Raw genomic sequence first — 26,924 nt, 5'->3', positions numbered from 1 at the left:
TAATCTATTTCTTACTTCAGAGGTTTCTCACATTGCTTTTCTCTGTCTTTTCCTATTTTGCTGTAATCTGTTAGTGTTAAAATGGATACCCTGCCCCCTCCACCATTGCCCTGTACCTCAGCTACAGACTGTTCCAGCTCGGGAACTAAATCAGATTTCTCAGTTTCAGGACCATCAAATCACCACATAGCTGTTTACTTACAGTAATTGCTTCCAACAAGTGCCCCCAAACAACATTCCACCATTTCGGCACTTCAGTGAAAAACAAAAGGAATGGCTCAAATATCTCACCCAGTTCCAGGCCCACTTTGAAGTTCACTGAATTCAAGGTATTGTGAAATCTCATTATTTCCTGTCCATCATGGGAACCCCAGATTTCAGTTGTTTCGCCACCGTCAGTGGTATACCAGCTTACAGTGTCTTACTAGGTAGTGTAAACTCAAGTGTGGTTGTGGCAACTATTATAGTGATACGATGATCCTGATGTGATCACATATAATGCCCCTGATAGCAGAATTAGAGAACAGATTCTCAAGTATTCATATCCTTTGCTCCATCAAGTATTGCAAATATTAGAACAATTTGATTCCAGTGCCATTTTGATCAGGTCCTGATCTGTGGGATCGAGTCAACTCTTGCCCATGACCGCTCCACTCAGCCGCCACAATGAGCATGCACACTGATGCACAGACAGCCTAGTAAACAAGTAGTCAGGCCTGTAAATCTAGTGAATTCTTGCCCTCGCTGTTTTGGTTGCCATAAGTGACAACACAACATGCTGCTTCTGGTACAGAGCCCCGCGGGTTTCCAATCCGCGCCAGGTGGCATGGAACTCAATGACCACTAGAGGTCTCTGCAGCAGTCGCCACCGTAAGCTGTGGTGCGCGCACTCCTGGCCCGAGTGTAACGTGAGGGCGCCACTTTGGAGCACGTGGTCCCAGTGGCCAATAGCAACATACCCTGTCGTGTATTTAGGTGGCTGCCTCTCACTCAGCAAGGCAGTCTGGTATTCGCATTGAGTCGGTTGATATCTCACTTACAGACATTGTGTTTAAGTTGTGCTTACTTCCCGTTTATGAGTGGACGTTTTTTTGATTTTGTGAGGTAATCTCTTGTGATCCTGTTGCTTAATACTTTGTTGTTGATCTTGGTGTCTTGCTCGGTTGTCTGTCATCACGCTTGTCCTTCCATTCCTGTTCATCCGTGTTGTTTGTTCTCGGGCCACTCCCATTCGGTGCCACCAAGTTTTCATTTGCGGCAACCTCGCGATCTTTCCTGTCCTAGTTACAACACTGCTCATGTGGAAAGAAAGGCCATGTCCAGACAGTTTGCTTGCAATGGCAAAAGAACGCCATTTCTGCCCACTCTTGCAGCAACAGGTCTCATGCACATTCTGTGAATTCAGCGTTTTCAGAACCTACTAAAGGACCTAGTAGCAATTCAAGTAAGGTTGTGCCCTCATCTCGCCTCAGTGCAGTGCAATGCTATTCCAACAAATCATTTGTAACACTACAAATTGCTGGCCATCATGTTGGCTTTCAAACTGATATGGGTGCTTCTGTATCTTTGCTTAATTGTGCCACGTTCAAACAGTTAAGCTCACCATGCCTGTCAAAATCTAGCATGCACCTCACTGTATACAACAGTCAGGAAATTCCAGTACTTGTACAGTGTAGTTTGCCTGCCACTTACAAATCTCACACGAGGACAGTGAAATTTACAATGTTGCTATCAAGAAACAGTGAAAATATTTTTGGCTTGGACTTGTTTGGCCTTAGCATCCAAGACACCGTACTTTCAATGACTACTTTCAACCCAAAAGACAGTGTAGCTAGTTTGCTTAAGAAATTTTCTGAACCCTTTTCTGATGGACTTGGCATTTCCTGATGGACTTGGCAATGCTAAGAATTTTGCAGCACACATTACCCTGAAAGACAATGCATAGCCTAAGTTTTTCTGAGCTCTACCCATTCACATTGCTTTACGAGACAGAGTAGCCAATGAATTAAAAGAACTGCTGCAATCTTTTCCACTGAATTACAGAAAAATTGCACAGGCCATGGAAGCAGACCCTGATCTGAAGATTTTGTTGCATTACATTTACACATCTTGGCCTCACTCACTGAACAGTTTTCAGAACGCAATAGTGTGCCGATACTTTGCTCATCGGCATAAGCTTTCAGTACAACAAGGTGTGATCTTAGTATACACTGACAGTGGACAATCGTGTGTGCTCATTCCCACAGTGCTGCTACAGGATGTGTTACAACTGCTTCATCAAGGACACTGGGGAATTGTTCGCATTAAACAGTTAGTGCACCGGCACTACTTGGAGGTCATGGATGCCCACATTCAGCAGATGACATCAAAGTGTCACACTTTCATGGAAAACCAATCCGCTCCATCACAGACATTCTCAGCTTGGGCTAAGACTCAATCCCTATGGCAACAAGTGCACGGAGACTTTGCAGGACCATTTTGGAACACTAGTTGGCTCATAGTGGTAGACTCTTTTAGCAAGTTTCCATTTGCGGTGCCTATGAACTCTACCATATCACATAGCACATTGCATTGAAGGATTGCCTGAAGTCATTGTTATGGACAATGGACCTCAGTTCATGTCACATTACTTTGAACAGTTTTGTGAATGAAATGGCATTCATCCTCTAACAAACTCAGTTTCACCCGCAGTCCAATTGAGAAGCAGAATGCTTCATATGCACTTTTAAGCAACAGATGGACAAGCTTCGCACCTCCCACAAATGGGAACAAGTGCTGCAACTTTTCCTCGCCTCCTGTTACTCCCACCCATGTGACAGACCATCAACGGTGGAACTTCTGCATGGCTGCCACCATCGGATGCTGCTTCACTTGCTCCACCCACCACAGCATCTGGCATCGCCAATGGCCCACAAGTATTGCTTTGCACTACGTGATCTTGTTCTTTACAGGGTTTTTGGCCAACATCAGCACTGGGAGCAAGGCAAGACCCAGAAATGCATCGGTACATATATGTATCTAATTGCAGGTCCTGATGGTTTGCAGTGCTGTCACCAGAATCAAATTTGCATTTGCCGTTTGCCCCGTGATTCAGTTGCATTTTGTCCCCCAGATACATGCCCTCATGGGACCACATGGCCTTTGCATCTGCCCACTGGTGCCGTCATGGCACCCCATGATGAGCCAATGGCCATCGCACTATCGCCGCTCTCAGACCTGATGGACTAGGACCTGCCATCGCCATTGCCATCACTGCACCAGGAGAGGCCCTCAGGACTGTACGTGTATCCTGGGCAGTGTTTTCAAGAGGACTTCCTCTGCTCTCACAAACCAGATGGCAGGATACGGCTGGGAGTACACCACCCTCCACAGCTATGGCTCCCGGCTCCATTGTTGTTCACATTTCCAGTACACGACAATGATATGGTGTTTCTGCAGGGGGGATTATGTAGGCGCACGCCTTCGCCAGTACACTGTTTAACACTAAGAAACACAGCATAGCAGGCACTGAACTAGGTGCACCTATGACAAGAGAAGACCAAGAAACGCTCCCACACTACACACTGATAACGTCCCCTAGCTCAATCTCTCAATCGTAATACCTCGGTACGTCACATCGGTACTCAGTTCACTTTGCACCTCAATACGTTGCACTGTGCTCTAGTCTTCCACAGTGATGGTCATTGCCTTGCACCTTAGCTGTGAGGGAATATTAGTCATTGTATGTAGTTGTGATATGGACATGGACAAGATTTAAGAATTAGTACATGTTATTTCACAGCTGTTAACCACAGAACTTCAGACTGGACATCACTAAAGTTAAGTACTCAATTGGTTTCTATAATAAAGTGTATTTTAACCATCTGTGTATTTTGTGTTGTAGTGAGAGGGAACTGGTCACCCACCAATTATACCACCCTCTCCTCGTCCAGCCAGCAACCACAAAACATTGCAAAAGGGCACAACCACAACAGATTATAGTATCTGTATTGCCTAGATTAGTTACATATAAAAACTATTGTAGTTAAAATTTCAACATTTCTGTGTTTCATTTTTTGTGAATCAACTTACGAGCAACTTTACAACAATTCGGTCAATTACCTGTAGGAAAATCCTTATCAATTTCTACACCATGTGAGTTTTTACTATTTGCACTCCCAGAGATAACTTCAGAGGAATCAGTTACATTTTCCAGTAAAGAATCTGGATTAACCACTGGCATGATCATCACTCTGGCATTCTGAAAATTTATGAAACAGTCAAGTCATTCCAAAGGAGTTAATGATACTCTCTTTAAAAAATAACTCACATTACATATTAATTACAGTACACATAAAGAATACTACCAATTAGAATAAAGAAGTTGGAGGAAAATTCTTTTCTGCAGATATACCATAAGGATTCCAGCAAGTTCCACTGACGAATCTTGACAACAGTGGGGTGTGGACTTTTTTGATTCCCTTCACCATTTAGCTTGACACCTGACAGTATCAGTGTGCAAGGTTTACAAGAACAAAACAATGAGTTAACCAAAACTGTATGAATGTTTAATTCAGGATGTGAGAATAAAGAAGACAGAGAGAGACAAATAGGATCAATTTCTATATTCTGTCATTAGTTCTCAATGGGTGTCAATGATTCTCTCTTTCTTTATCTTGAATGTTTAATTCAGGATGTGAGAATAAAGAAGACAGAGAGAGACAAATAGGATCAATTTCTATATTCTGTCATTAGTTCTCACTGGGTGTCAATGATTCTCTCTTTCTTTATCTTGAATGTTTAATTCAGGATGTGAGAATAAAGAAGACAGAGAGAGACAAATAGGATCAATTTCTATATTCTGTCATTAGTTCTCACTGGGTGTCAATGATTCTCTCTTTCTTTATCTAAAATCATTCTCTGCTGAACAGTGCTTCACTGGCAACATCTGGTGTTTACTATTGTAACATTCTTATTTCTATCATCTCATACAATAAATTACTCAATACTAACAACAACGTAAAAATACTTATTTACAATAAAACAACTGTTGTTGCTTTTATTCTTGTTTATTTTTTACTTTTGTATCAGAAATGCATTTTCCTCCTACAAATTTGCACCACAGAAAATACACTTTTTATTTGATACCCATCCAATTTTGAAGCTATTACACATTAGTCACCAAAGTTGATGAGGATCAACTGCTCTCTATAACACATACACTAAACAGACAGACAGCATACACGTGAGATTGCTCTTCTTATGCAGACACAACTAAAGGTTTCAACCATACTCAAGAGTCACTTTCTGAGTTATAAACAGAAATCAAAACCAAGTAACACTAACACTGCAAAACAGTTATATTCAGAGTGTCCCAGGAGGAATGATGATTAGTCAGGGCTAGAACTGACATCTTTGTGATCTGGATCAAGGGTGAGAACACCCTACTCACATTTCTCCAGACCTCAATACCTTCTTTCCTAATTGCTTCACCTGGTCCATCTCAATCCAACAAGCCACCTTCCTTGATGTTGATGTACACCTCAAAAATGGCTAGATCAGTACCTCTGTCCATATCAAACCTACCAACCACCAGCAATACTTCCACTTTGACAGCTGCCACCCATTCCATACCAAGAAGTTCCTTTCATACAGCCTAGCCACCCATGGCCATCGCATCTGCAGTGACAAGCAGTGCCTCTCAAAATACACCGAGGCTCTCACTGAGTCCTTTACAGATTGTAATCAACCTTGTACAAGAACAGGTCTCCCAAGCCTAATCTTTCCAGTCACACACCCCCTCCCAAAGCCCCACCGTTCAGCCACAGAGGAGCATTCCCCACGTGACTCAGTACAACCAAGGACTGGAACAACTGAATTCTTTGACAGGGTTTTGACTAGCTCTCATCATGCCCTGAAATGAGAAATGTCCTCTACCCACTGTCCTTCTGCCTCCCCCCCCCCCCCCCCAAAGTGGTAGTCCACCACCCACCAAACCTATAAATATCCTCGACCATCCCTATGCAGCCTCTGCTCCCAACCTCTTGCAGTGGTAGTCCACCACCCACCAAACCTATAAATATCCTCGTCCATCCCTATGCAGCCCCTGCTCCCAACCTCTTGCCTCATATTCCTGTAGTAGACCTAGATGCAAGACATGTTCCATACATCCTCCCACCATCACCTACTCCAGTCCGGTCACAAAAATGACCTTTCCCATCAAAGGCATGGCTAACTACAAAGTAATCTGCAACCACTATGCTGCATTCTACATGGGCATGACAACTGACAAGCTGTCTGTCCGCATGAATGGCCACAGACAAACTGTGGCCAAAAAACAACGGGACCACCCTATTGCTGAGCACGCCACCAAACACAGCGTTCTTCATTTCAGTGACTGCTTCACACCCTGTGTCACCTGTATCCTTCACACCAACACCAGCTTTTCTAAATTGCACAGGTGGGAACTCTCCCTGCAATATATGCTATGTTCCCATAACCCTCCTGGCCTCAAACTTCATTAGTCTTTGTCCTTACCCATCTAGCTTCTTCCCTGTTCCCATTCCAGCACTACACAGCCCTTCATTCCACCAATGCACTCAGTCCTTTTACTTCTCTCCTTCTCCTCTACAATGCCCCCCCCCCCACCCTCTGTCTTACTTCCCAACTGCATCTAACTGCCTTACCCTCTCTCCACCTCATCCCTGCATCCTCCCACAGCACCACTTTGCTACCCCCAAACCTTGCCCTTCTATCCCTCCCCCTCCCCATGTCAGCCACTTCCTTAGCCCCACCCGGATGCCTTTCCCCCATCATGCACTGCTCTTTGTGGTCAAGCTTCAGCTGCCAGAGACTGTGATCATGCGTGAGTTGTGTTTGCATGTGTGTGTGCATATGCATGTGTGTGTTTGTGTGTATGTTGTCTATTTTTGACAAAGGCCTTGTTGGCTGAAAGCTTATTGTATGACAGTCTTTTTAGCTGTGCCTATCTGTGAGTCAGCATCTCCACTATACGGTGAGTAGTAACTATTCCCTCAAAAAGTTTATGGTAAATAATCCACTGCAGTTCAAAAGGAATAATAATATTGATAATGACAATACCTGAAGGAAAAATGATTACTCCACATTCAGATTACCCTTAGAATGAAAAGATGTGCATAATGCTGCAATTTAAATTTTTGATCACTTACTCAGTGATACAAAATCTCTGATAGACAACAAAGTAAAATTTGGAAACAAATTGAAAAAAAATTCTCCTTGTCAACTCCTCCTATTCCATAGAAGAGGAAACTGGGGTACATAACATTTTCAGAAGCAACTTGTGAAGCATTGGGATCTGGAATTGTACATGTTTAAGGAATCATTACTTCTATGAAACTATACCTCAGATCAATATTTGTCTATTGTAACAATTGCTACAGGTCCCAGGCTGTCTTCCTTGGAACTGATGGTACCATGGAACTCCTGCCAAACTGAAGAATTCCCACACATTACAGCATCAAATGGATAAAGACCGATTCAGCAAACTGACATTGTTTCAAGTAACTTTTCACCTCATCAACATTTTTCTAAATCGGATTTGTATTGCATGTTACAAAACGAGATATAAAGCAAGTACAAAATATAGGATGTATGGTAGGTTCAAAAGTATGGCAGCTGAGTTAATGTTTGAAGCACTGTCCTTTATTCTGGCAGTTATTTTAAACTTGGCACTGTATTTGGTGATATACACACCAAAAAGTTTTGCAGCACCTCGGTTCCAAGAGTTCCAGAACTTGTATAGAAAATTGGAATAGAGATCAATATAAACATCATTTTCGCCCTTTTTATTGTTCATGAAAACCACACATTGCATGTTGTACCACCATACAGCGAGACCTCCAAAGATGGTGGTCCAGACTGCTGTACACACCAGTGCCTCTAATACCCAGTAACATGACCTCTTGCATTGATACATGCCTGTATTCGTCATGGTATACTATCCACAAGTTCATCAAGGCACTGTTGGTCCAGATTGACCCACTCCCCAATGGCGATTCAGCGTAGATCCTTCAGAGTGGTTGGTGCGTTGCGTCGTCCATAAACAGCCCTTTTCAAACTATCCCAAGCATGTTTGATAGGGTTCATGACTGGAGAACATGCCGGCCACTCTAGTTGAGTGTTGTAGTTATCACAAGGTTCAAATGGATCTGAGCACTATGCGACTTAACTTCTGAGGTCATCAGTCGCCTAGAACTTAGAACTAATTAAACCTAACTAACCTAAGGACATCACACACATCCATGCCCGAGGTAGGATTCGAACCTGCGACCGTAGCGGTCACGCGGCTCCAGACTGTAGCGCCTAGAACCGCTCGGCCACTCCGGCCGGCGTTGTCGTTATCCTGAAGGAAGTCATTCACAAGATGTGCACGATGGGGGCGCGAATTATTGTCCAGGAAGATGAATGTCTCGCTGATGTGTGTGCACTATCAGTCAAAGGGTGGCATTCCCATATCGTACAGCCATTACGGCGCCTTCCATGACCACCAACGGCGTACGTTGGCCCCACATAATGCTACCCCAAAACGACAGGGAACCTCCACTTTGCTGCACTTGCTGGACACTGTGTCTACGGCATTCATGCTGACCGGGTTGTCTCCAAACACATCTCCCACGATTGTCCGGTTGAAGGCATGTGCGACACTCATCAGAGAAGAGAAGGTGATGCCAATTCTGAGCAGTTCATTCGCATTTTGTTGGGCCCATCTGTACCACGCTGCATAGTGTCCTGGTTGCAAAGATGGACCTCGCCATGGACATCGGGAGTGAAGTTGCACATCATGCAACCTATTGCCCTCAGTCTGAGTCGTAACACGACGCCCTGTGGCTGCACGGAAAGCATTATTCAACATGGTGGCATTGCTGTGAAGGTTTCCCTGAGCCACAGTCTGTAGGTAGCGGTCATCCACTGCAGTCGTAGCCCTTGGGCATCCTGAGCGAGGCATGTCATCGACAGTTCCTGTCTCTCTGTATCCCCTCCATGTCCGAACAACATCGCTTTGGTTCACTCTGAGATGCTGGACACTTCCCTTGTTGAAAGCCCTCCCTGGCACAAAGTAACAATGTGGTTGCGATCGAACCGCAGTATCGGCCATCTATACATGGTTGAACTACAGACAACATGAGCCGTGTACCTCCGTCCTGGTGGAATGACTGAAACTGATCGTCTGTCAGACCCCCTCCGTCTGATAGGCACTGGTAAGCATGGTTGTTTACATCTTTGGGTGGGTTTAGTGACATTTCTGAACAATCAAAGGGACTGTGTATGTTATACAATATCCACAGTCAGCGAGTATCTTCAGGAGTTCTGGGAAACGGGGTGCTGCAAAGCTTTTTTTAATCTATGTATAAAAAGGTGTCCTTTACCCTATTTGAAATAGTTTTGCAGTGTCTTTCTTCAAATCGAAAGCGCTCTTAGAAGGTACAACTTTAATTTAGTCTTTTCATTTGTAAAATGTGACATTAATGAATAGAAACTATTATTACTTACACTCATCAACCCACACTTGCATTTGCAACACTCAAATCATTTTTATTTTTATGAAATAACTGGTCATTAGAGAGCATGAATTAGTAACTTATAATTTTGGCAAACCATATTTATAAATTTTTTAAAATGCTGTATGCCGATTCCATAATTTTATTTAATCTGATTGGATTTATTGCACTGAGAGACTTACTTATCAGTTGGAGTCAGGGCTTCAGAAAAGAAAATAAACCATTATTTATCTGGGAACCAAACGACCATGACAGCCTGGATAAAGATTGAAACTCACTTGACTCCCTGGAAGAACTTCATCTGAAGTGTAAGCAGACATCAGTGAGGACAATCCATGAGAAAGGATTTCTTGAATTGCTGCAGAAGAATCATTGGTTGATTGCTACCATGAATGGCTTTCTTACCCACACCATACCATACCTACACATTGAATAATTTATTTTCCTGTGTTTAAACTGTTACTACTACTACTACTACTACTACTACTACTACTACTATTAATAGTGATGGTGGCAGTAGTGCAGTAGTAAAATTATTGTTGGTTGCAGTGATTAGGTGGTAGACTGGTGGAGCCAGATTTGACGGAAAATTTATATGGGTGAAGCATTTTAATAGTATATGGTTTATTATTTGCTCCACTGTTTGGGACGTGCAGCAAGAGGCTGTGGCATTTCTCTCTCAGAACTCTGTAAGCTCTAGTACAAGTAATGAGTGATGATTCTATGTTTCTCTCTGATTTACTGTTTGACCCTTTTTCAGGCAGTTAACGAAGATGGCACCTTATTACCGTAAAATCCTATTGGCCACATTACATACCATAACTCTGTAGTGGTGTTTCTTTGAGGTAATGACATTTGACAAACCTCTCACAATTTTTACAAAACTGACCAAGGTTCATTGTTTGTATATGAGATAGGTGACACTGCTTTGTACGACTTATCTTAGAAGCTAGATTAAGGAAAGGCAAACCTACATTTCTAGCATTTGTAGACTTAGAGAAAGCTTTTGACAATGTTGATTGGAATACGCTCTTTCAAATTCTGAAGGTGACAGGGGTAAAATACAGGGAGGGAAAGGCTATTTACAATTTGTACAGAAACCAGGTGGCAGTTATAAGAGTCGAGGGACATGAAAGGGAAGCAGTGGTTGGGAATGGAGTGAGACAGGACTGCAGTCTCTCCCCGATGTTATTCAATCTGTATATAGAGCAAGCAGTAAAGGAAACAAAAGAAAAGTTCAGAGTAGGTATTAAAATCCATGGAGAAGAAATAAAAACTTTAAGGTTTGCCGATGACATTGTAATTCTGTCAGAGACAGCAAAGGACTTGGAAGAACAGTTGAATGGAATGGATAGTGTCTTGGAAGGAGGGTATAAGATGAACATCAACAAAAGCAAAACGAGGATAATTGAATGTAGTCGAATTAAGTCGGGTGATGCTGAGGGAATTAGATTAGGAAATGAGACACTTAAAGTAATAAAGGAATTTTGCTATTTGGGGAGCAAAATAACTGATGATGGTCGAAGTAGAGAGGATATAAAATGTAGACTGGGAGTGGCAAGGAAAGCGTTTCTGAAGAAGAGAAATTTGTTAACATCGAGTATAGATTTAAGTGTCAGGAAGACGTTTCTGAAAGTGTTTGTATGGAGTGTAGCCATGTATGGAAGTGAAACATGGACGATAAATAGTTTGGACAAGAAGAGAATAGAAGCATTTGAAATGTGGTGCTACAGAAGAATGCTGAAGATTAGATGGGTAGATCACATAACTAATGAGGAAGTATTGAATATGATTGGGGAGAAGAGAACTTTGTGGCACAACTTCACTAGAAGAAGGGATCGGTTGGTAGGACATGTGTTGAGGCATCAAGGGATCACCAATTTGGTATTGGAGGGCAGTGTGGAGGGTAAAAATCGTAGAGGGAGACCAAGAGATGAATACACTAAGCAGATTCAGAAGGATGCAGGGTGCAGTAGGTACTGGGAGATGAAGAAGCTTGCACAGGATAGAGTAGCATGGAGAGCTGCATCAAACCAGTCTCAGGACAGAAGACCACAACACCAACAAATGCTTTGCCAGCTGTCACCGTAAAAATTATAATGTCCTGCAAAAACATTTCAAAAATATTGGTTGGTTGCTACGTTGAGCAAAGTGTTGATGTTCTGCATTGAATTAAGTTTTGACGGCCTATTCATGCAGATGTTTTTGTATCTCTCACCAGCAAATCAAATGAAAGATTGCTGAAATCAAAAGCACTACCCACGCTGGCAGACGACATTCACTGGGCATTCGCCATAGCCACATCCTGTCATCAGATCGCCACATTGTGTACCGTGATTCGTCACTCCACACAACATTTTTCCACCGTTGAAAATCGTCAAATGTTCACGATCCTTACACCAAGCAAGGCGTCGTTTGGCATTTACCGGCGTGATATGTGGCTTATGAGCAGCCGCTCGATCATTTAATCCAAGTTTTCTCACCTCCCGCCTAACTGTCATAGTGTTTGGAGTGGATACTGATACAGTTTGGAATTCCTGGTATGATGGTGTGGACAGATGCCTGCCTATTACACATTACGACCCTCTTCAACTGCTGGCGGTCTCTGACAGTCAACAGATGATGTCGTCCTGTACGCTTTTGTGCTGTACGTGTCCCTTCACGTTTCCACTTCACTATCACATCGGAAACAGTGGACCTAGGGATGTTTAGGAGTGTGGAAATCTCGTGTACAGACTTATGACAAAAGTGACACCCAATCACCTGACCACGTTCAAAGTCCGTGAGTTCTGCGGAGCGTCCCATTCTGCTCTCTCACGATGTCTAATGACTACTGAGGTCACTGATATGGAATACCTGGCAGCAGGTGGCAGCACAATGCACCTAATATGAAAACATATGTTTTTGTGGTGTCCGGATACTTTTGATCACATAGTGTACGTGGGATTAGATGCCTACGCACAGGTCACGTAATTCACAGAAATAACAACCTATGATTTGCGTACGCAGTGGTGGCTTTCATAGAAATTACATTAGGCGTCAACGAAAGTTCATTAAAGTCCTCCTGAAACTACTGTAGCAAACTTCCGGCTCTGAGAGACGGGCAATTATACTGGTGAAAGATGGTGAAGAGCTGCCGGCCGGGGTGGCCGAACGGTTCTGGGTGCTGCAGTCTGGAGCGGCGTGGCCACTGCGGTCGCAGGTTTGAGTCCTGCCTCGGGTGTGGGTGGGTGTGTGCGGTGTCCTTGGGTTGGTTGGGTTTGGGTGATTCTGGGTTCTGGGGGACTGGTGGCCTCGGGGGTTGGGTCCCATGGTGCTCGGATCCTTTTGAACCATTTGATGGAAAAGAGCCACAGTGGTACAACAACCGAGTTAGAAAACAGCTGTGGGATCAAAGGGAACTTCACAGCGAACATAAACATAGCCAAAGCCTTGCAGACAAACAAAAATTACGCGAAGCGAAATGTAATGTGAGGAGAGTTATGAGAGAGGTTTTCAATGAATTCAAAAGTAAAGTTCTATGTACTGACTTAGCAGAAAATCCTAAGAAATTTTGGTCTTATGTCAAAGTGGCAGGTGGACGTCTAGACTCTCTGTGACCAAAATGGTACTGATAGAGGATGACAGACTAAAGGCCAAAGTACTAAATGTATTTTTCCAGAGCTGTTTTTCAGAGGAAGACTGCACTGTAGTTCCCTCTCTAGATTATTGCACAGATGGCAAAATGGTAGATATCGAAATAGACGACAGAGGGATAGGGAAACAATTAAAATCGCTCAAAAGAGAAAAGGCCGCTGGACCTGATGGGATACCAGTTCGATTTTACACAGAGAATGCGAAGGAACTTGCCCCCCTTCTTGCAGCGGAGTACCGTAGGCCTCTAGAAGAGCGTAGCATTCCAAAGGATTGGAAAAGGGCACAGGTCATCCCCGTTTTTAAGAAGAGATGTCGAACAGATGTGCAGAACTATAGACCTATATCTCTAATGTCGATCAGTTATAGAATTTTGGAACACATATTATGTTCGAGTATAATGACTAGAAATCTACTCTGTAGGAATCAGCATGGGTTTCGAAAAAGACAATCTTGTGAAACCCAGCTTGTGCTATTCATCCAGTAGACTCAGAGGGCCATAGACACGGGTTCCCAGGTAGATGCCGTGTTTCTTGACCTCCGCAAGGCGTTCGATACAGTTCCCCACAGTCATTTAATGTACATATGGACTATCAGACCAATTGCGTGATTAGATCGAAGATTCCTAGATAACAGAATGCAGTATGTCATTCTCAATGGAGAGAAGTCTTCCGAAGGAAGAGTGATTTCAGGTGTGCCGCAGGGGGTGTCGTAGGATCGTTGCTATTCACAATATACATAAATGACCTTATGGATGACATCGTAAGTTCACTGAGGCTTTTTGCGGATGATGCTGTGGTGTATTGAGAGGTTGTAACAATGGAAAATTGTACTGAAATGCAGGAGGATCTGCAGCGAATTCACGCATGGTGCAGGGAATGGCAATTGAATCTCAATGTAGACAAGTGTTATGTGCTGTAAATACATAGAAAGAAAGATCCCTTATCATTTAGGTACAATATAGCAGGTCAGCAACTGGAAGCAGTTAATTCCATAAATTATCTGGGAGTACGCATTAGGAGTGATTTAAAATGGAATGATCATATAAAGTTGATCGTCAATAAAGCGGATGCCAGACTGAGATTCATTGGAAGAATCCTAAGGAAATGCAATCCGAAAATAAAGGAAGTAGGTTACAGTACACTTGTTCGCCCACTGCTTGAATATTGCTCACCAGTGTGGCATCCGTACCAGATAGGATTGATAGAAGAGATAGAGAAGATCCAACGGAGAGCAGCGCACTTCACTACAGGATCATTTAGTAATTGCGAAAGAGTTACGGAGATGATAGATAAACTCCAGTGGAACACTTTGCAGGAGAGACACTCAGTAACCCGGTACAAGCTTTTGTTGAAGTTTCAAGAACATACCTTCACCGAGGAGTCAAGCAGTATATTGCTCCCTCCTACGTATATCTCACGAAGAGACCATGAGGACAAAATCAGAGAGATTAGAGCCCACACAGAGGCATACCGACAATCTTTCTTTCCAAGAACAATATGAGACTGGAATAGAAGGGAAAACCGATAGAGGTACTCAAAGTACCCTCTGCCACACACCGTCAGGTGGCTTGCGGAGTATGGATGTAGACATAGACATAGACGTAGATAACAATGCTTTCACTGCTTAAAGCTGAAATGCAAGTGCCAAAAACTGGAGCTGTTTTCTCAGTATGATATTATGATGTATGTGCATCAGCTTCTGAAGGCAGTTTCAGAAAAGGGGGACTGTAAACAAACAACGAGTCTCGGTCGGTTTCACAGAAAGTGTGAGAGGTTTGTCAAATAAAATTACCTCAAAGAAACACCACTGCAGTATTATGGTACATAATGTGGCTAAGCAAGTTAAAAATACAGTTTAAGCTCTAGCATTTTATGATAATAATGGTGTCATCTTCATTAATTGCCTGAAAAAGGGTCAAACAGTAAATCAGAGACAAACATAGCATCATCACTCATTACTTGTGCTAGAGCTAACACAGTTCTGAGAGAGAAATGCCACAGCCTCTTGCTGCACTTCCCAAACAGTGAAGCAAATAATAAACCATCTACTATTAAAATGCTTCATCCATATAAATTTTCGATCATATCTGGCTCCACCAGTCTACCACCTAATCACAGCAACCAACAGTAATTTTACTTCTATTACTACATTACTGCCACCATGAATATTAATAGTAGTAGTAATAATAACAACAATAATAATAATAACATTTTAAACACAGGAAAATAAATTATTCAATGTGTAGGCTGTGTGTCTCTACTTTGGAGACATGCTTTGTAGAGATAAATCCTGATCTTGAAAGGCTTATTGGCATGCTTATAATGTATTCATTTGAAGGGATAAATGTTGAATAAATGCATCATTCAGATCATTTCCTGCATCTTAGGATACAAACTCATTAGGTACTCACTGTACTCAAGATGTGAACATTGGTTTCAGTCCATTACGAGTAACTCACCTTTAAAACTCGTGAGACGTCACCACTATCTGCTGAATTTCTTTCTGACAAAAGGTGAAATGCAAATCTCAATGCAAGCTCTGTTGTAACTGGTTCAGCATAAAGTCCACCAATCAATGCCAATGTTGGGAGTGATTCAATAGGTTTACTACCAGAAGTCTGTCTTGGGAAGATATCCAGTACCAAAATGTCTTTTTCACCAGAACTTTTTCCTAATCTGGACAAATTAGAAATTTATCAGTGTAATGCACATGCAATACATGCAACTATAAATATAATCAAATTATGTCCAACTAATATTTTTGTTGAAGACTAAGGAAGAGATGGTGAGATCAAAGTAGGCCCTGGGCCTAACCCTGGAGTTGTGGATGAGGAAGAGAAAGAGGAAGAAGAATAAGGAGAAGAAGATTTTTGCCAATTTCAAAATCTCCTTTACATACAGATTTACTGAGTTTACAATTTTACATTTTAGTTAATGTATTTTTAAATTCCTTAACACATTTCATTTTGGTAGGACAATAAAATCATATGATTTACAAGGTGAAATTTACATTTCTAAATCAGTTTGGTTATGAAATACTGACTTCATTTAGCCATCAAATAGAAAATCAGCTAAAGAGAGTAATGCACAGGCACGCAGGAATCATGGAAGCGTGCACACACATGCGCATGCGCACACACACACACACACACACACACACACACACACACACACACACACACACAGCCTGATACTGACTGGAGAAAGTAGGTGATTAGTTATGTTGGTTGTGACAAGCAATGAGTAACAGAGGGGTGTGGAGTGAGTAGAAGAAGGAGCAACACAGGAGATATTAGAAAAAATCATTACTGAGTGGAACATACACGTGTGTGTAAAAGCAAGTTTGAGGACCATTAAGAGGAACATTGAGAGAAAATAGATAGTAAGAAGAAGATAGGGACAACGAGATAAGAAAAACAATTGATGAGCTGGCTGGAGTGGCAAATAAGAAAAGGGAGGTCAGGTGAGATGCTTTGCTTGTTCTTATACTTGCATGGAAGCCAGTGTGATTCCCCCCCCCCCCCCCCCCCCTCCCCCCAAGGCCGAGTGTCTATCAGTCATTCCACTCTGCTGCAAATTATTTGTGTTAGTTTTTTGCTATTCTGACTTATTAAACTGGTGGTTCAGTAATATTCACACCTGTCAGCACTTGAATTCTTTGGAACTGGGATTACTACATTTTTCTTGAAATATGATGGTATTCTGTCTCTCTTCCTTACCCTGAATATCAGGTGGAATAACATTGTCACAGTTTATTCTCCTAAGGATCTCAGCAATTCTGAGGGAATGTCATCTACTCCATGTGCCTTATTTCAAATTAGGTCTTTCATTTTTGTGTCCAATTCCTCCCAAATTATCACATCTCCCATCTCAGTTTTATCTGTTTCCTCTTCTTGTTCTGTAATACTTTCTTCAGGTCTGTTTCTTTTATATAGCCCTTCAATATCTTCTTTCCACATTTTCAGCCATCTTTTCTCTGCTTGATACTGGTTTGACACCCAAGTTACTGACATTCATACTGCTGCTTCTCTGTTCTCCAAAGATCACTTTAATTTTTCTGTATACTAAATCTATAATCATGCAAGATTCTATAACTTTGCATCCCTCCTGTAGCCATTTCTTCTTGTCAACTACATAGAAAATGACTCTTTTGACCTCACACAGTAACAGTATTTGATATGTGAGAATTGTGTTTGAGCACCAGTGGCAAGGACTAAACACACCAAAAGCCATTTGGAAGTGATATGTTGTACTGATGAAGTGAATGTAGCAAGACGTCTCTTTGGTTCAGAATCTGCATTATCTTGAATGAAGTATTAGATACAAACTGTCCACTATAGTGGATCTGCTAGCTAACTATGGACAATGGACAACAGCAAGGCAAGATCTGTAGCAGTACTCAAACATTCTGTCAACAATGAGGATGAAGCTGTATAGTCTGTCATTTTCATAGAAATGAGACATCTCTTATTCCATGCTCACATCACATTTCATGGCTGACTGTCATGTTTATAATTCATCTAGTTCTCTTCAACACATGTTGCCACACATACATCATTGCAGGAACTTTAAACCCCGTACAGGCTGAAACTTCAAGATACAACATGCTACGAGGGTAATCCCAAAAGTGAGGTCTCCTATTTTTTTATAAGTACGTAGACCTGTTTATTTCTACAATGGTTTACATCAGTTTACAGCTTGAACATTTAGCTATTTTTCAACATAACCACCATTTCTGTTGATGCATTTTTGTAGACGCTGTGGCAGTCTTTGTATGCCCATGTCATACCAGCTCGTCGCAATGCTGTTCAGAAAGTTATGAACCCCTTCTTTCACCTCATCGTCAGAGCTGAATGGGTAGGTGATCATGTTCCACTGAAACTGTTGTAGGAGAGCAAGGCTTTGGCGAGCGATGTGTGGGCGAGCGTTGTCATGGATAATGTGTACGTCCTTGCTTAACATTCCTGTTCTCCGGTTCTGAATTGCCCGTTTGAGTTTCTTCAGAGTCTCAAAGTACTTGTCAGTGTTAATTGTGGTCCCAGCGATTCAGCTCTGACGACGAGGTGAAAGAAGAGTTTAATAACTTTCTGAACAGCACGGCAGCAAGCTGGTATGACATGGGCATCAAAACCTGCCACTGGGTCTACAAAAATGCATCGACAGAAATGATGATTGTGTCGAAAAGCAGCTAAATGTTCAAGCTGTAAACTGATGTAAACCATAGTAGAAATAAACAGGTCTATGTACTTATAAAAAAAATAGGAGAACTTAATTTTGGGGTTACCCTCTTACATTAATAATGACTGACTCTATAACAGGTTCATACAGTGCCTCCTGGATTCAACAATACAAGAAGTTTCTTGTGGAAGATTTACCACTCTAACCCAATGAAACGCAGTGTTTATTAGTATTATATACTATTACCAAGAAAGTCAATTATCTTCATTAACTTACGAGTACAGCTTTGAAATATCAGCATTTTCTGAATTCAAATGAAGCATCAATTTCTGAAGTCTTTTATAGCCATGGTATGAAGCTCCAGGAATTGGCTGAAGTTCAACTTTAAGCTCAGTAAGCTGTTCAGTGTACACTGAAAAATTTCTTGAAATGTGATAATATCCATTGGCTGACACCTGAAACAAATGTTAAGTAGGCCATACAATAAAACTGATTTGTACAAACAATCACGACGGTACTATGTGCTAAAAATTGTACTTACATTCAAAGTGTATGTTCCTGATGGAAGAATGAATCTAAATAAAGCATTATTCTTTGTAACAGAAACAGTTCTTGGAGATCCTGTGATTGTAACTACTGCTGTACGGATAGGATGACCATCTGGGTCAACAACACGACCTCGAATACCTGTAAAGGGTAGTTAATTTAGAGACAACCTTAACTTATATTTTGACAGTAATAAATCCCACCCAGTCAAAAAAACTTAAGTACCAAACTCAGTTACAGCAGAATGCAATATTTGCAGCAAGTCTGCGCAGCTACTGAAGTACACGAGTGGCTTTGCATGAACACTAACTGTTAACCTTCACATTAATACCCAAATCCAGCATGAATAATTTCTGAGAGATAAGCCACATTGAATCTTAGAAGTAACACCTTTAACCATTTGACTGCAGTAGCTGTGCATTGCATGCAACATTCTCCACTGTTCATTGCGCCCTAGTTGGGAAATGCTTATGGCGCGCTCAACATTTCTCATGCTGTTTCTCTTCTACTGACTACGGGTAAGCACCGGGAGAGTTAAGACTGTGTTTTTTTTATGTTCATGTCTGAATGAATATATTCAAGTCCTTTCATCCATAGTTACAACTGGATACTTTCTGGGAGACAATTCTTCACAACTGCAAATACAAATCAGTGTCCTGAGTTACTTCAATCTGTATTTTAGAATTCTTTCCTTCCATTGAAATAGCTTGCTTTTTCCAACAAATTTTATATCCCTTGAAGATGAAAATCAGTCTGCCCCTTGAACAAGACACCAACTAAGAAAGGTAGCTTTATCAGTGCTCTCTTAAGAGCCTTACACATGAGCAACAGATTGCAGTGATCCTTTGATGCAATGTCGCCCGCAATTGGTCCCTCGCCTCAACTTTGCCAGACACAAGTGTTGGGTCATGGGCCTTGGAATAACTTCTAATATCATGTTGGATCTCCTTTTGCATGGCGAGTGCAGCATATAGCATGGACTGGAAGCCACACTGCCTCTCTAGCCATCCATAACTGTGGAAGTGTTGCTAGTACAGGATATTGTGCACAAACTGACCTCTCAAATATATCTCATAAATGTTCAATGGGATTCACGTCGGGTGATCTGGGTGGCCAAATCATTCACTTGAACTGTCCAGAATGTTTTGCAAACCAATCACAAAGAAATGTGACCCACAGACATGGCACACTGTCATCCATAAAAATTCCATTCTTTCTGCTGTAAAGGGTCTCCAAGAAGCTGAAAATAACTATTTACTGTCAATGATCATTTTAATTGGACCCAGTTCATTCCATGTAAACACAGCCCACAAAATTATGGAGCCACCACCAGCTGGCACAGTGCCTTGCTGACAAGTCGGTTCCATATCTTTGTGGGGTCTGTGATACACTCGAACCTCACCATCAGCTCTTACCAAGAGAAATTGGGACTCATCTGACCAGGTCAAGGTTTTCAGTTGTCTGCCCATTAATGCCAAATTTCACTGTGCTGTTCTAATGAATACATTCATTATACATCCCACACTGATTCCTGCAGTTATTTCCTGCAGTGTTGCTTATCTGTTAGCACTGGCAACTGTACATAAAGGCTGTAACTCTCAATCAATATGTGAAGACCATCAGTCACTGTGTTGTCCACAGTAAGAGGTAATGCCTGAAATTTTGTATTCTTGGCACCTCTTGACACTGAGGATCTTGGAATATTGAATTCATTAATGATTTATGAAATGGAATGTCCCATGTATGTAGATTCGTGGTGTCTGGATGACCCTCCCTTCCTTTTTAACTTTCCCAACATATCCCTCTCTCCTCTTCAACAAAAGAATTATTAGTTCCATAAGCTAAGAATTGTGTTTGTGTCTGTCACAGCACTACACATTTTATCTCCTGAAGGTGAGAGTTGGCTAATAATTCTTTAATTAGTATTCTCAACTGAATTTTTCTTTCATACAATTAAAATGATAATATATTTCCATACAAAAATCTCGGGACTTTACAATCGTTTCAAAGGGTCTAGTGTTGTTGTACTGCTTAAAAGGTACGTTAAAGAAAACCTCTTGGACCAGGAAAGCAAAATTCATCACTGATTACCAAAAAAAGTCACACATCGGATAAGGCACAGAACTTACACTCAGAAGAAGCAGGTCCTAAATCCCCCCTCAGCCACCCAAGTTTAACCTGTAGGGAGTTGCGTTAGACATTTTTGTGGTTCTTTCAACAAGTCAGTTATTGATTATTTCTACAACTCCAATTTATGTAAAAAGTTTTGACGTCTTATGTGGCTTTAAATTGTGTCAGCATCATCTCTTTTATGATTTTCACCAACAGCTGGTACAATACTGCTACGAACACAAATGATAAACGTAAGTGGCATTTTGTTGATAGATGCCACTAACTTTACTTATACTGTTCTGTAACTGGCATATAGCAACCACGTATGTTGATTCCACATGAAAACAGCTATCACTAATATTCAAAGGGGTTCAATTATACAAAATACCAAGCACTTTTACAAATAAAGAAGCTCTAGCAACCTCATTAATTGGGCAGGAAGATACCCGAATCATACTCTTACTTTAGAAAATATATAGAATTATGATTTACCTGCTCACTGATAATAAAAACTAACTCTTAAGCTTGTACGGGAAGAAAAGGTTGTCTATGAAAGGTACACAGATGGCACACTGAGCAAATGCAAGACAACTTGGCGTATTATAGCTCAAGAGAATCCCTCAAATTAAGCACATGAGCGAAAGCTTAAATGTATGGCAGTCGTGTTGTTGTGCCTGTCTGCAACTCAATGTCTCCTCTACATGGCAGGAACCAATCTACCTTTTTCATACTACTGTCAAAATTTCCAAAGTTACACAGTGTTTAAAAATAGTTATAAATATCTACCTCAAAATTATCATCCAGTCTCAGTTGCATCAAAATTTTCTAAGGTATTTGAGATACTTATGTATATCTAATTGAGTAGCTGTCTTGAAACATATAATCCTTTGAGTAACAATCAGTTTGGTTGGATTACAACAAGCCATTTTGGAAATGGTCGACCAGACATTAAAACCTTGCAAAAACTGTAATATAGTGTCACTTGTCTTATGCAATCCAAGCAAAGAACTTATCTGCATTCCTTTTGACATTCTCATAGCAAAACTAGAATTTTGTGGTTTTTATGGTGTATGCAATCCAGAACAACAGTAATAGATTTGTATATTCACAATAGAAGACAGATTGCCATATTTAAAAATTAATACTCCTCTCTGGCAGTAGTCAGTACTGGTGTTCCACAGCGCTCAGTTCATAGACCCTTCTTCTTCATCGTCACTATCTACAATCTGCCTCATTACATAAATCATACTGTCATATGCTGTGCTGATGACATAACTCTGCTCACCTCACATCAGAATATCTCATTTTTGGATAACAGTACACAAGGACCACACCAATTTGCCGTCCACTGTTTCTGATCAAATAAATTACTCTGTAATTCAGAGAAAACACAACAGCTTCTTTTACGGTTGCCCAAAGCCATAGAAAAAAATGTGTAAAACTGTCAGGAACGCATATTGATTCCAAACTTAACTGGGAGAACACATAAGCCAGGTGTGCAAAAAGATTTCAGGAGTCTCTAGCTCCCTTGGAAACTTAGAGACATGATAAGTATGGACTTCCTTAGGGTAATGCACTTTTGACGCTTCCAATCACATATTACTTATGGCCTTCTCATTTGGTGACACACCTCTTATATTACCAAACTTTTGAAAACACATGAAAGAGCATTATGCACAATGTGTAAAACTGGTCCCAGATATCACTGTTACCACCTCTTTACCAGGCTCAGACTACTGACAGTTGTAAATCTGTACCTGCATGTTGTGTACTATTTGTAAAAAGCAGTGGGATTATAGGTGTTGTCGGGGAAGAAATTCATGACAACACCACAAGAATGAAGACAGATTATGACCTATCATGGTACAGACTAACAAAAACTGGCAACACACACAAAGTGAATTCTTTAAAAATCCTCCATAAACTATCACAAAGTGCTCAGATCACATCATCAAAAATCCATAAAGAAAGACTGTACAGTTGTTATTGGACAACTCACTTTGCTGCATGAAAGAGCTTTATGATCTGACTAGTGCTGAGATCACTTTGTAAAAGCAACTACACTCACCATTTACTCTGTTTATGTAGGCCTATCAATTGACAAATGTACAACGGTTATTAAAATGTAAGATAATAGCTGTAGTCACTATCTAAAGAATGTTGTTGTGCATCATTTATATTAATTTATTAATTGTATTTAATCACTGTATTTGCTATTTAAATATGAGTATACTTCATCCACCTACTCCAGTCCAGTCACAAGCATCACCTATCCCATCAAAAGCAGGGCTACCCGTGAAACCAGTCATGTAATCTACAAGCTAAGCTGCAAACATTGTGCTGTGTTATACATGGGCATGACAACCAATAAGCTGTCTCTCCCCAGGGGTGACCACCGATAAACTGTGGCCAAGAAACAGCTGGACCACACAGGTCTTAGCATGCTGCCCAACACAATGTTCTTCATTTCAATGACTGCTTCACAGCCTGTGCCATCTGGATCTTTCCTACCAACATCAGCTTTTCTGAACTGAGCAGGTGGAAACTCTCCCTGCAATATATCCTACATTGCTGTAACCCTCCTGGTCTCAACCATCATTAGTCACTGTCCTTCAACCACTTATCCCCTTCCCTGTTCCCACTCCAGCACCACACAGCCTTCTATTCTACCAACAAACCCGTAGTCTACTTATGTCTCTTCTTTTCATCACCCCCAACACCACCCTCTGTCTAACCACCTAACTGCACAAAGCTTTCCTCCTCACCTTATCCCTCTATGTTCCAAAGAACTGTTCCCCACTCCTACCTTGCTACCCCTCCCCCCCTCCCTGCCGCATGCTACTCCTTACCCCCCACCACCCAGACTGCTGTTCCCATCATGTGCTGTTGCTCTCCATCTGAACCCGGCAGCCAGAGTCAGTGGTCACATATGTTAATTGTGTTTTCATGCCTGCGTGTGTGTGATGTCTAATTCACAGGAAGGCCTTCTGGATAAAAGCTTACTTGTTTAGCAGTCTTTTTGTTGTGCCTGTCTACGACAGTTTCTCCACTATATGGTGAGTAGCAATCTATCCATTTCATATACTGCCATTATATTTCATTTTTGGTAGTTTAGTATGTTAACTGTGTCACTACGTTAGTACCTGTAATGTGTACTGAACACTATATTCATTGTCTTAATATTTATGGTATTTATAAATTGCTTTTATATTAACTCTTTTGTATCTGTTTACCATATAGACAGTCAGAAATCTTTAGTACAACTAAAGATGAGGCACATTTCATCTCATATGATCAATGGCAAATCAGTTCTTGATTCTTGTGTATCACTGAAAAGTGAAACCTACATACTAAATGTGAACAGAAGAGCCTAGTCCTCACTGTGGACTCTGTAGTGACAAGCAGCCTCAATAGCACACATACACTACTGCATAGAGAGCTGGAAGCCATTAATAGGAGGAATAATCAATATTCTATCAATAACTCTGCTGTGTGCTCCAGCTCTATGTACCATTGTTTCCTCTTCTCATAAGGCTATAATAGCTGTGATCAGAACCATCTCCTCAAATATTTACTTTTTCTCCAGAAACACCCTGTATCAGAAACTTTGGGTGGTACATTTCACATGATAAAACATAATGGAAACAACCTGCAAAATATATCTTTGGATGACAAGTAAACATTAGTGCCACTCGTGTCAGCTGTAAACAAAATGATAAGGTTTGCATACTAAATAACAATTAGTAATAACAGAATACTCAAATATTTTAATTTCTTCATTTTATGAGGCATGACTATCGCCTATTTTGTGATTTTGTAAATAAATTAAATATTTAACTAAAATATAAGGTGATAACCTTGTTGTGTTGCAGAAATGAAGCGCATTAGTGGACGTAAATTCTGCATCCAAAGTGGAGTAAGTTGAGACAGCTGGGGATTCTGACAGCATGTTATATGTGACACTACCTAAAAATAAAAATAAAATAAAATAAAATAGAGGGAAAACAACTAAAATGTGATACAGTATTTATTTAATTTTGGTACAAAGAAAAATAAATCACATATGAATCATTCTCTCTTCACAATAGAAACAAGGGAAAACATACAAAAAATAAACTAGCCTTTGCAACACTTTTTTTTTTTAAGTGAAAACTATGACATATGGACACAACCAAGGAGAAAAGAAATGTGGATGAACTCCAGAAAAAAACCGTCCCTCACTTTATAGATGAAGTTTCCAACTGATAAGCAAAAATAAGAGTATGGCTTATTGATCTAGTTTAATTTTTTGTTTATCTTGTGATTTTTCAGAAGGTAAGACAGTAACAATAGCAAAAGGTCAGGTGTTACTGGCTCTGGCAAGCTAAGCATGATTTCCAATGGAGCAGAGATCCATTTACAAGTGAGACAGCCAAAACATGTAATACTTGTAAATGAAACTGGCAAGCCAGAAGAAGTGGATATAGTGACTTACAAAAATGTTAAACAGGTGGAAGAAAAGTACAACCTGCTGTGTTTGTGAAAAATGCAGCACCATGAAAGAATAAGGAGAAGGCTGAAAGTAGTTAATTTACTAATTATGGAGATGGGTGAGCTCTGAATTTCCCTATAAAAGTTTGAGTGAATCATATAAATAGAACAGAATCTAGGAAAAGTCATCCAGCCTCATGGAGGTGAAAAAGCCATTAGTACAAGATTAATGAAAGGAGGACTTATCATTTCACTAAACAAAAGAAGTTTACACTGAGGAACAAAAGTCTAATATCATGTCAGACCTCTTTTTGTCCAGCATGGTGCAGCAAAGCAACTTCTCATGGCATGGACTCAACAAGTTGTAGTAAGTCCCCTGCAGAAATATTGGGCCACACTGCCTCTACAGCCATCTATAATTGTGAAAGTGTTTCCAGTGCAGTATGTCATGCACAAACTGACCTCACGATTATGTCCCATAAATGTGTGATGGAATTAACGTTGGGCGTTTCGGGCGGCAAAATCATTTGCTCAAAAGGTCCAGAATGTTCATCAAACCAGTCACGAAGAGTTGTCCGCCAGGAAAGGCAAAGATAATTTGGGATTCGAAATAAATTTCCAGAAAAGGATTGCAAGGCGTACAGGAGAACTTCATATACAAAATTAGATACTTTTGTTATTTTCACAGTTGATAATTTACACATGCTGCGATAGTACTCGTCGTGATGATGAGCATATGGCATTGGTGGCTGGGAGACCCTTCGCGAGGTGGTTCGGCCGCCGCTCCACAAGTTCCTTAACGCCACTACAGCGACATTGTCACCCATAAAAATTCCATTGTTGTTTATGAAAATGAAGTCCATCAATAGCTGCAAATGGCTACCCAATCTATTCCATGTAAATACAGTCCACATCATTATGGAGTCACCAATAGTTCACACAGTGCCTTGTTGACAGCTTGGGTCCATGTGTTTGTGGGGTCCGCACCATACTTGAAACCTTCCCATCTGACCAGGGCACAGTTTTCCAGTCATCTAGGACCAGAAGTTTTCCAGTCATCTAAGACCAGAGCCCAGGAGAGGTACTGCAGGTGATATGCTGTTGGCAAATGTACTCGCGTCAAGTCGTCTGTTGCCATAGCCCATTAACACCAAATTTCACCACATCATCCAAATGCATACATTCACCATATGTTCCACATTGATTTCTGTGATTATTTCATGCAGTGTTGCTTGACATTTAGCACTGACAGCTCTATGCAGTCTGTGGGGAGAGGTAATGCCTGAAATTTGGTATCCTCGGCACACCATTGACACTGTGGATCTCAAAATATTGAATTCCCTAATGATTTCTAAAATGAAGTGTTCCACGCATCTAGCTTCAACTATCATTCTGTGTTCAAAGTCTGTTAATTCTTATCGCGTGGGCATACATCACACCAGAAACCTTTTCTCATGAGTCACTG

The 26,924-nt window shown here is 41.0% G+C and overlaps 1 protein-coding gene across 1 annotated transcript in view; it reads right to left on the bottom strand.

Annotated features, from left to right (window-relative positions):
• LOC124712240 (carboxypeptidase D-like) overlaps positions 1–26,924 on the bottom strand; it is a 255,060-nt gene that overhangs the window by 63,665 nt on the left and 164,471 nt on the right. The window contains exons 18-22 of the mRNA XM_047242533.1: positions 24,847–24,955; positions 18,873–19,018; positions 18,608–18,786; positions 15,613–15,829; positions 4,102–4,240 (exon numbers count right to left, since the gene is read on the bottom strand). Of these exons, the coding sequence (XP_047098489.1) occupies positions 4,102–4,240; positions 15,613–15,829; positions 18,608–18,786; positions 18,873–19,018; positions 24,847–24,955 (790 nt within the window). The remainder of the gene's footprint in view (positions 1–4,101; positions 4,241–15,612; positions 15,830–18,607; positions 18,787–18,872; positions 19,019–24,846; positions 24,956–26,924) is intronic.

The sequence above is a fragment of the Schistocerca piceifrons genome, chromosome 8 (assembly GCF_021461385.2).
Source record: "Schistocerca piceifrons isolate TAMUIC-IGC-003096 chromosome 8, iqSchPice1.1, whole genome shotgun sequence".
In the NCBI taxonomy this organism is placed as follows: Eukaryota; Metazoa; Arthropoda; class Insecta; order Orthoptera; family Acrididae; genus Schistocerca; species Schistocerca piceifrons.
The sequence above is the reverse complement of the archived record's forward strand: the minus strand, read 5'-3'. Positions and strand labels throughout refer to the sequence as shown.